The following is a 12072-nucleotide window of genomic DNA, read 5'->3' on the forward strand; positions in this document are numbered from 1 at the left end:
TTTATAACCGTGTGTGTGTCTGTTTCTGTGTGTGTGTGTGTGTGTGTGTTTGTGTGTGTGTGTGAAGCCTCTGACCCTGCTAATCAGCTCAACCCACAATAACCCTCAAACTGGCATCTTAATTAGTCATGTTAGGGTGGTGGCATGTAGCCTTGCATCTCAATGTTCTGCAGTACAATAACATGGAAATATTAAGATAATCATAATTGCCTCTGCCCATTGTCCTGTTATTAGACGGCAGTTGCTCTCTTGCCTGCGCGAGCTTGGGTCTGTGTGTCAGTGCAGATACTGCACTTGTGTTCACCTGCAGCGCTGGGTAACACAACCATAAAATATGATTTAAAAGTGATGAGAAGGCTAGCACCTCTCTGCTGGCTGCCACTCGGTGTTATCTTTAGGATTGCACTGCAACTCACATCACCCTCTCATTTATTTTAGAGATAAAATTTGCCACCCGTACTGACACGCTCACAGATGGAGGCAGGCAAGCATGCACACACACACAAATACACACATGCACATGATGACTTACATTCATTACCTGGAAGCTAACTCTTACCTTACTGGAATATTGACAGAAACTATTTTAGCTCATGCTCAATGCTATAACAGTGAAACCAAATAAGAAACACTAATTTTGTCTCCAGTTAGACAAGCTGTCCCCCGCCACTGTGTGTGTGTGTGTGTGAGTATGTATGTGTTTACTGCAAAGGTTATAAATGGCTGCAAGTGGGAGCTTTAGCCCTACATATTGTACAAAGCCAAGGACAAACAATGAGAAAGGGCAAAGAATGAAAGGGAGCTTTATGGCAATAACTGATATCCTCGAGAACATTTAAAATATTCATTTTCGATCTCTCTCACTGAGTGCATTTTTTTGTGCACAGGTACAGGTGTGAATCTGAGTGAGCTTGAAGGTGATTTGGTGGTCAGTAAACAAAAAGTTCATTCCTGCTGCTAGCTAATGTCTCCATCAACAGCCAGTGTGTTTCAAGAAATGCCCTTGAGCAAAGGACAGAAACTCTACCCCCCTCTCCCTCCCTTTGTAGGCCTGTCTGGTTTAAAGAAGCAGTTTTGTAATGCCTGTAATGTAAATGTAAATTTCTGTCCTCAGGTGGAGATTGAGAAGCTGGACTACCACCACTACCTGCCTCTGTTCTTTGATGGCTTATGTGAGACTGTTCATCCGTACGAGTTCTTCGCCCGCCAGGGAGTCCATGACATGCTGGAGCATGGAGGCCCCAAGATCCAGCCCGTCATTCCCCAGCTCATCATCCCCATCAAGAGTAAGTCCGGGAGGGTGTCTACTCTCACGGTTTACAAATCACACACAACACAGCTCCTTTTCCCAAGCGACCCTGTAAGCGTTGGTGTCATTTTACCTTCACTGTGTTCCCCTGCCACTGATGTGGAAATGTGGTTATCCTGAAATACAGAAATGCTTTACAAACACTGGTATTGCATCAGCTTAAATACAATTAGAGTATTGTTAAGAATGATAAGATTGTTATCGGCCGATAATCCCTCTAATTAGTTTGATCGGTGATCTTTATAAGCGCTGATCAGAAGAGCTGATCAGCTGACGTATTTATTTTATTCCACAGGAAAGTTATTCAGGCTTTGACACACATTAGATTCACGTAGGAGGGCCACTTGAACATTGCAGTACTACAAGTAAGAATGCCATACAAGACAATATTCTGAAAACAATCATATCATCATCAAAGTTTCTATAAATTTCACATCACCAAACCCGGATTCTGCTTTCTTCTTATCCACCTTTGACCCGTTATTTTGTGTGAAAATAAATATTTTATTTTATTTTAATATATATGTATATGAAGGGGTATTTTAAATGTATAAGAAACAACTTAAAAAATAAATGTTATGTTAACATCGTGTCACGGGTCAGAGGGTTATGCAGGGTCAGGAATGTCCCCCGAGCCGGCAGTTTGAGATCCCTGCTGTAAAGCTACAAAGTGAGGAGGAGAGAGAAACCAAAGACAAAATTTGTGCATTTGAAATATCTGTAACCTGGTATTATTCATCAGCACTAAAATATGCTCTTTAGTCACACAGGAGCATTATCACAGCATTGCTCAATTATTAAAATATAGCAACTATTCAATTAACTTCAACAGCAAAATGGCCCTACTATCTTATTCATTTTCATACATTTTACAAACCTTTCTATACATAAATATTATTATTATTTCATGAGTGAATGACAGCCAAGTAATCTTTTCAGTGAGAGTTTAACAGCAGCCTTAATAAATATTTTTGCATGTCATTATTTCATTATTTACTCTTCTGATGACAGCATCATTACATTTTGATTGCTGTTTGCTGATCTCAGACAAATCCCAAGTCTAGAAGACGTTCCTGGTTGCTTATAGTGTAACAAGCTGCAGCCTTAAGTAAATCAGAAGCTGGTTACACACACAGGTTGTGGGCACAAATTAAATAAAAGGCCTAGTACAGCTGGAAGGATACCAAATGTTAGGTAACCTAACCTGAGGTATCACAACGGATATCCTTAGTAATTGACCTCGGTTGAAAATACATTAAAAGAACATTGTGTTCAATATTAATTTAATTTAATCAATATCAATATGCATGAGAATCTGTATCTACAATGCATTAACATATTTTTGAGTAATTACACACAATGTCACTCTCACACCCCTCTCAGACAACAAAAATAGAACAACATACTTTACCAGGAATAGACTCACCTGTCTTACACACTTGCGCTACAACAGATTCTAACATTACCATACAACCAGTGCTGTGACAAGTCCTTATTTGGTTTTGCAGTCATACTGTTCCTATTATTACATTAACCCTCAGGGCGAAGCGTCCTTGTTTTTGCATTTGCCGGAAGAAGTTGGCTCTAAAGGCATGCCTGATAATCAGCCATGTGCAATCTGGTGACATGCTACATTTAACTGTGTCATCGTGTCGTGCCTCCTTACCTTTTCCACGCTGACACGTTTCCACGCACACACAAGTTGGCAGATGGAGGTGGGCGGAAAGGTCATGTCTCAGGGCAGAGTGGTCTATGACTGCAAAAATAGACATCAGAATTTACAGTGATGTGGTCAGGAAAGGTTTCTTGTGTGACGCACACAAGGAAGTTCAAGGAACAGAGACAAGTTAGAGGAATGCAGAGTGTGGCTTTTGTTGGAAAATTTCACCACACATGCACAGGCACACCGTCTCTCTCTCTCTCACACACACACAACACACGACACACACACACACACACACACACTGTCCTTTGTTTGGCGCCACTGCCAAGTGGAGTGTCAGTTTCAAAGTGGGAGCCTTTAAGTGGCGCCTAGTGAGCCTGGGATAGTGTTCATGTCATGGGCAGTTGGCTGGTGGTGTGTACGTGTATCTGAAGTGTGTTCCCTGTTTATGTGGGTGTTGGACGTCTGTGGAGGCAGAGGGGCGTAGCGGCCAACAATAGGCAGGGCTGTCGGAGACACAGAGACACAGTGACAGACTGACCCTGGCACAGAGTCTGTTCCCACACTGCACTGAGCACACACTGCACACTTACACATCTTACAGTGTGACATACTATTTGGTGTTACTGTATTTTTTATCTACATTATTATTTACTTGTCCACTTAATTTTCTAAATTATCTAAAAAGAAATGACTTGGTGAAGTAAAATTCATTGAATAAATGTCCAAAGCCATATGCTGTTTCACAAGTGAATGGTTTGCCACTATCTTTTCACAGATGTTTAAATATTTGGATGGTATAATTAGCATTTTGCCCTTCATCAAATGGCACCCACTTCGCACGCAACTTGATATTATACACAGAGTGACCGGGCCTCTCGATAACTTAGACAGTAGTTTATAAATTCAAACCCCTCAGCAGTTTTGGTCATTTGCCTTTGGGAGGCCAGACCAAAGGTGATGGTTATGCTCCTCATGAAAACACACACTTTGCACTGATAATGGAATTTTAAATGGCCTACTCCTTATTAACTTCTTGGTTTATTAAAAATCAGGCCTGTTTCACCATCCACAAGGCAAACCCACCAGTCCGTGTCTCTGTTGCAGATTAATTACTTTTCTATGGAGCAGGGAAGAAGAAGGGATGGTGGAAAGAGGAAGAAAGTAAAAAGCCATCTGCAGTCTAAAATGGCAAGATATATATTTTTCTCCTCCGACGTTAATACATCTTCAATGTGGCTGGCAGGCTCTTATCTGCAGAGCGACTGAGTCACGTCAGGCCCTGGTGAATTTTGATGATGACTGCAGGTCACCCAATGAGAATACACAATGAAGAAGGTTCTGGCTGACATTATACTCCAAGGCCCTGTCCTCACTGACTTAAGACTAAACTCTTTCCCACTGTAAACCCTGTGCTCTTCACCCGATGTTAGAAAGACTACCGTATACATTTAAACAGGGACAAAACAAGAAAATAAAGACACTAATAGTTATGGATTTAATTCATCTTTGTGGTTTTGCCACGTTTTTTTCCCCCCAAAATGAGTTTTTTATAAGTAACTACTTAAATAATCATAAAGCTGAATGTGCAGACAGAATATGGGAAAAGATTTTACATGAAACACTGATATTTCTGTAAGTAAAGAAATAATAAAATGGTCCTGTTCAGCTAAACACTGCCATGGTGACTTAAGTGTAAAGGGTAAAATGTTACTGAAATGCTGTGGTTTGGGTTTTTCTGGCTTCCTTAAATAGGGGAGAGGATTCAGAGCCATGCCTCCATTGAGCCTCAGTTGATTGGCATAACATTTGTTCAGCTTTGAGCCAAAATGAGACTTTCATTACAAGAAGATCCTCAGTTACGCCTCTGCACGGGAACATCTTCTTCTGATCTGAAAAGTATATTTATACAATAAGCGAGAACAATTTACCGCTAAACTATCCGACGTGTCACTCTACCTCTGACATTTCACAGGAAACAGAATACAAGGTCACCATTGTTTTATTTTCACACTGAATATGAAACAGGTCCTAGCATGAATAGATTATTACTTTATTCAGATTTGACCAACACAGGTTTTATACCGGCATTAATATATCAGGCCCTTGGCTTCCTTCTCCGTCGCTCTTTACATTTTTTCTTTTTTTCCAGCAAGGCGAGAGTGCCGATGAATAATTGAACAGTCCCGCGGTCCAAATGTCACAGAAGGGAAAATTGTTTGCGCTGGCTGGTAATTAGAATTTCATTGTTTGTTATGTAGGTTTGAAATTCCTGTCATTCCACATTCCACCTTATCCTAGTGATGGCGCTTGTCTATCTGGGGAGACGCTAAGGCAGAGATGGAGAGATGGCATGAAACACAATGCATTCGCTCATTCAGCATCATCTCTCTGCCGGTCCTCTGTATAGGCCTCACACACACACACACACACACACACACACTGTCACTGACAGACAAAGACACTCCTTAGCAAACTTGTCATACACTCAAACACACACAAAACAGTGGACCTGGTTCAACTGGTCATTTACATTCACATACACAAAATGGTATTAATCCAACGTGATGAGAGTAAAATGTATTAGCCTCTTTATGACTCCTCCACGTTGCATAACTTCATTCGTATTTTGCTGCTGCCGTGTTCAGCGCTGCCTGTCCTCATGACTGAGGCTGACATTTTGTCTCATTGCTTTTAAATGTGTGTGATTGTGTGGCTATCAGTGTGTGACTGTTCTGTGTGAGTGTGCGTGTGTACTTGTGACAGCTTTGTATTTGCATATGAGCTGTTTTAACACAGACAGCGGGTGATGCAGTATGCTCTTCTCTGGGCGCTCTCACTGTCATACACAATATTTTAGGGTTGTTGCGCGTTTTCTCTCTCAGTCAGTCTTCTGTCAGTTTCACTGCGGCGCTGGGGATGGTTGTTGTTAGGGTGCCATTGAAACTGGTTTGCTAGACAAAGAACGCAATTATTCAAGAGTAGAATAAACATGACTTTATTATTCCCTATAATGAAAATCTAGATGTTAACGCTGTATCTTATGTGTGCATGTGTTATTGTACTGATGAGCTGTTTGTTATTAATGATGATATGCTCCCTGGTTGAAAATTGTCTCTCTTCTTTCTGATTGAAAACAGAGGTGATAAAGCAACAATATTACAAAGTGTTTTAATTCACCACAACCGACTGTTGTCTTTTTCTTCATTAACCTGCACGTCACTGTTGACCTCCGTCCAGGGACAGCCGTTGTGTTTGTGACCTTTAGAATGAGCTGTTTTTTATCTACAGAGGGAGCAGGCCCTCTTCCACAGAGGCAGCCATGTTGAACCACGATGCTTCTACTTATCCCAAACAGACAAACCCGACAGTTTCACGGCGACCACCGTAGTTTTTCCTACACGCTTGGAAGGCCGAGCTGTATTCAGATGGTTGCAATAAATACAGCTTCTTTGTCAGTGTTGATATAAAGTTCAAAAGGCACGTGCTGGGTTTTAGTGCCACAGCAAAGCTTGTGTTATCTTACACAAAAATGATTGCAATGACTTACATACAGTGAGATATACAGATTTTAAATTTGGTTAGAGTAGATAGTCGGTAGTGGTGGATCCTCAAAGTAGAGGTGTTGGATTTGCTATCAGGAGAAACAGCGGGATTGGTGTATCCCTAGTAACATGTCTTGTAGTGGATGAGTAAGATGGAGGACTGTGGCAGAGCAGTTAAAGACGTGCATTTCTGTGAATTTATGTTGTTGACTCAACAGGCACTTCAGCAAATTAGTCGCATTGCCTCCGAGTTGCTTGTGAAATACTTTATTGCACTTGTGACAATGAGCTTTGTCATCATCAACACGACTAAAGAGTAAACACATTTCATAATTTGTTCGCTTTAAGACCAAAAATCTGGTTCAGATTGTTTTGGTTTTTTTGCCAGATCTAAAATTGGCTTTTTTAAGCTTTTTGATTTCAGGCAGTTTGTGTTTAGTTGAATTTTTTAGTGCTAGCTTTTTTCAACAAGCACCATGTCTCTCATCCAGCCTCTCCTTTTCTACCTCTCTCTCCCACCTGCTAACACGTTTTTTCCTCTTCTCCATCAACCATGAGCTTTCAGTGTCTGTACTCACACTTTTTCTTTGTTTTGACTCACCTGTCATTCTGGTTGTTGTAGGTACTCACTGGCAAAATAGGCGCTCTGATGCCATTACGATCCTCGTTTTTGGTGAAAGCAGGCATCAAATGACAGTTTGAGTTTTCATAAAGAGAAATAGCTCAGGTCTGTTTTTCTAACTTGGGGTATGCTGTTTTAACCTGACAGTCTGCACAAAGGGAATTACCAGCACTCATGCAGAAGTCCACATAAAAAAACTAAAGGAACACAAATAAAACAAGCTCAAAGAACTAGAAAAATATGTCAGTCTTAGTTGCTAATCACAGTTATTTTCTAACCCTTTGCCCTCTGCCTGTCACATCTCTTTATCTCTCTTTCTGACATTTGCCTTTTATTTTTTCCCCTTCTCTCTTTTCTTTCTCTGTATTTGTCTCTCTTGATCTCTCTAGCCCTCCATCTCTCCCACCATCATTCCCTTTTGTTCTCTCTATTCAGGGGAGAGACAGAGTTAAGTGCAGCTGTTAAGGCCAAATGAGCCCAGGGATTGGCTCTCATTACTCCTGGCTCCAGGTTCATTTGAACATCACTGATTGCAAGACAAGCAGTCTAAAAATGCCGAGAAGCGAGGCATAAAAGAAATGCCTTTCAAGGACGAAGGGATGTGTGGGGGGGTGTAGGATCTATACGTATGTTGGCTTTTGTATGCCAAGCCCACTCTTATTTACCATATAGTTGCATTGTTTAGAATCACTCTACATTTGCTGTACCTCCAACAAACAACCTGTACATTTAGTTTACATCCAAAAAGCTGGTTTAAACATATTTGTCCTTGGGGCGCCTTTTTCTTGACCTTTAGCCTTTCTGACCTTTGCCATGTCCTTTTTTCCAGATGCCTTGAACACGAGGAACCGTCAGGTGATCTGCACCACCCTGAAAGTCCTGCAGCATCTGGTCATGTCTGGGGACATGGTGGGAGAGGCTCTGGTGCCATACTACAGACAGATCCTTCCCATTCTCAACATCTTCAAGAACATGAACAGTAAGTTCCAGCCATGCAAATGGCTGAGTGTTAATTCATGGGCAGATGGTGTGTCAGCGTGACGTGTCTCTGCACTTTTGTGGAGCAGTCATTGTGTGAGCACGTCCCTTTGTGTTATAAATCATTTCTTGTACTAGCGCTCCTTCTGCGGCAGTGAATTGAAGAACAGCAAAAGTTTACGAGTCTGTGAAAGGCAGCGACAAATATTCAGTGCATAGCAGTGCAAGGCTGTGCTTTGGTTAAACCAGGTGATTCCACAGAGCCGCTCAGTTCTGAGAAATGCTATGCTAAGATGTTAGGTAACTTTTGTCAGTTCCAGGTAGAAAACATCCTATTTTTTACCTATTCTTTTTTCTCTGTGGATTCAATATATGCGTGTCCCTCAGTCCTTTTACCTCGTCCTCCCACCACTGAAAACATCCACTTGACATAGAAGCTCCATTTTGTCCTTTCTGCTGTCAGTCAGGCTGCATTGTGCACGGAGCTGTTGAGGAGACTTTGTCCTTGCTTTCTCTGAAAGCCTCCACCTAGGTGACACCAGGACCTGGGGAGATTGGCATCAGATAGGCAGGGCTCTTTGTGTGGTAGTGTCAAAGCACTTAGCATGGTGTGACATGATGTGGGCCCATTGAATGCTTAGAGGCACAGCCAATGCTGAACACTGTTCACCACGCAGTCAGTAGGATGTGAGGAGTGACATTGTGAATCAATCATTTAAACACAGGCTTTAACAGGAGAAAACACAAGGCTTTAGTCTTTTAATCAATATCCAATTTGAATCTCTTGTCTCTTTAATTCGCTTACATTATCTGTTACTATTTGCTGAGGTCTAAAAAAGGAAGGAGAGAGAAGAGATAGCGGTGAGAGACAAAGGGTGGAAAAGAAAAGCCTGCCTTATTAGCGCATGGCCGTATGCAAATCTCCTCTGTAAATTAGCTGTCAAATCAATCCCCTAAACCGTTTTGAAGCGTGAGTTTTTCCACCACGGCGCAGGCTCAGCAGTTGGCCGGTGAACCCCACCAGGAATAGTTTTATCTCTGCCTGGTAGTTAGCGTGCCGTTCTGTCTACCTGCCTGCCCGCGTGTCTGTCTTCCTCTGGCGGGCATCGATTAAACCTGAGCCAACCTCTCACCTGGCAGACGTCCGTGCTATTGACCTCTCCCAGAGAGACCAGTCTGGGCCGGAGAGGGGTCCAACCAGCTGCCAAAGCACAGGACCCAATCTGCTAAACAAGGACAGTACTTCCTGTTCAGCAATTTATGGGCATCTAGTAGTTTCTCTTAAAGTTCGGTTAGAGTTAAGGCTGAATATTACAGAATCATTAACCAAAGGAAAGTATGTATATACTATATAAGTTCATAGATGGATAGAATATTTCCTCGTGGTATTTTCTCTACTAGCTTTAATGTTAGAAAAGTCAATTCATGTCCTGCACCACCCACTCCCTGCTAACACATAAAGATACGACTTCAAATAAGCAGAATAAGCAGTTCTCTTTTGGGGACAAAACACTGCATGAACCAGAACTCTGTGTTCTTTCTGTTTAATACGTACATATTTCAGGGTTGTTGTTCTCTCATACTCTTTCTCTCTCTGTGTGTGTCTTTGTCTCTGTCTCCGTTCTGTTTTATGTGGCTTGTTTATATCGATATCAAAGCTTTCATTGAAGCCCATCTATTATCTAATATCGCTTATATACACCTCCAGCTCCATCCCACGCTCGTTCGGCTGTCTCAACCGGAGCCAGTGTGCTGCCTCTAGCAGACAGACACGATCATTGTGTTTAATACACGAGAAGACACAGAGGACTGTCTCGTAGTGTGTGGTAACATCTCCCTTTGGCTCTCCCACACTGTAACTCACAGAGCTTGCATGGCATCCCTCTTATCTCCTGAGCCACAACCAGGCCACTGTCCAGTGTGTGCCAAGTGTGTGTGTGTGTGTGTCTACATTTGTGTACATCTGTCATGAATAGATCTGTTGTGTCCCATATGCAGCTGTTGACTTCAGTGTGGGTGAAGGCCCCAGCTTTCTGTCCCTGTCTCTCTCTGTTCACTTTTGTTTAAGTCTGCCAGCCTCGGGCACATAATGCTCTACTAGACTTCTGCTACATGCTCACATATAGGCACAGACATAAACACACACATATATATATATAATCACACACTGCCCCAGTTGAGGCCACACAACCTGACTCTGTCCCTGTCTCCCCAATCGTTGGAGCTGTGAATCAATAGGACAGCCGCTGCTGTAGAGTCAGGGTTACACTGAGATATCACCAGCATCTCATCATGGGACAGATCCCCTAGGCTGTGTTCACACACTCCTGCTGTGTCGCTCCCACTCTGAGACAGGGTTGTGACCTGTTAAATTGGTCTGTATACAGGCCTTATCTGAGCCATTTTTCCAGGGTCGGAGCTGGAACTTAACAGCCATCTCCAAAATGGACCCTCGGGTGTCCTTTCACTCTGAGCTGAGCATTGGACCTCTGACCAGGAGGGCACGCTCATGACCCACATGCTCAGCCTCTCTGGGACCCAGGCCTCTGAAGAAGGAACAGCTCCATTGTTCATTGAGAAAAAAAAAAAGTCTGTTGCCGGCTGCCATTCTCACCACTGACACAGTAATGCGTCATTTTGAAGTGCACAATAATGAGCAATCACACAGTATCACCGTCCTTGATGTACCCCTTTGTCTCCTGAATCAGCTCTCTCAGCTTTTGTTTGCTTTGTGCCTTTTGCGTATGAGCTGTGTTTGTGTGTGTTTATGTGTGTGTGTGTGAGAGACAATGTTGAGGATAGTGCAGGAATTCCTCCAATGCGATTTGCACGGCTCTCTTGTTTGCTTGCTGTGATGAATCTTATCCCTAATGAAATGCAACAACGTTCCTTATGAAGGAGAGATGTGCTCCCTCATCCAGCAAATTCCTCTTCTGGGCTCGAAGGAAGGGAACTCATCTACTGTACGTCATCTAAGGAAGAGAGAAAGAGAGTTTGTTTTGTAAGGCTACACAGGAGACAATATTCTGGAGTCTTAAATGGGTGCCAATACTGACCTTATTTAGTAGATAAGGTAATGGGCAGACATGACCAATCTACATTAATGACTGATTTCTTTCCTTTTTGTCATTATATAATTCAGTTTTTCCACTATTAGTTACATTGATTCAGTTATGTCATTTTACGACTTACTGAAACTGATCCTAATGAGTTCTACACTCTTGAATATAGTTTACCTTAGAGACAGATTCTTTAGGCCAGTACTGTTATCAAATGATTAAAATCTTATGACACTATATCAGCCAATATGCTTTTCTTTTGCATATAGCTTAAACAAACATTTAATAAAGGCATGTCTCACTGAATAAATTCTACAGTCTACACAACAATAAACTTTATAATCAGAAATGACAGTACCATTAACGTAAAGTAATTACATTTAATTAAACTCACTTTAAATAAACCACATAAAAGAAAAGTCTATTAAACTTGAATTGAAAGACATTATATGCTGCAAATAAAACATTTATTTATTCAGTTTACTGCTCTGCAATTTATTTTTTACATACCTGCCAACATGCAAAATGATACAATAAATCTGATCTAACCTGGTATTGGCTGATAATTTCAGCCTTTTGTCAAGATGTGGCAACATTTTTACCAGTCTATGTGTATGAGCCCATTATACAAGGGGTAGTACAAGAAAACCCCACCCAGTGACCACCATACACAATTTTTTCAAGACATCTTCGGCGTCTACATGCTATGCATTGTGTCTGAATGTAGTTGATGTTTGCCTTGAGGGCTCTTCTGGTTTTTATTTGACCCTCCATTGTACCATTGTTGTTGTTGTCCTGATGATTTTCTCTGCTTATCTGTAAGGTGTAGGTCCTTAAACTCCTATTCATCACTGACAAACTCTCACACACACACACACACATTCACACACTCATAC

The 12072-nt window shown here is 41.8% G+C and overlaps 1 protein-coding gene across 1 annotated transcript in view; it reads left to right on the forward strand.

Moving 5' to 3' along the window:
- pacrg (PARK2 co-regulated) overlaps positions 1–12072 on the forward strand; it is a 112114-nt gene that overhangs the window by 52614 nt on the left and 47428 nt on the right. The window contains exons 3-4 of the mRNA XM_035674298.1: positions 1115–1286; positions 7969–8118. Of these exons, the coding sequence (XP_035530191.1) occupies positions 1115–1286; positions 7969–8118 (322 nt within the window). The remainder of the gene's footprint in view (positions 1–1114; positions 1287–7968; positions 8119–12072) is intronic.

This window comes from Morone saxatilis, unplaced genomic scaffold (assembly GCF_004916995.1).
Source record: "Morone saxatilis isolate NCDOM2014 unplaced genomic scaffold, NCSU_SB_2.0 Contig3, whole genome shotgun sequence".
In the NCBI taxonomy this organism is placed as follows: Eukaryota; Metazoa; Chordata; class Actinopteri; family Moronidae; genus Morone; species Morone saxatilis.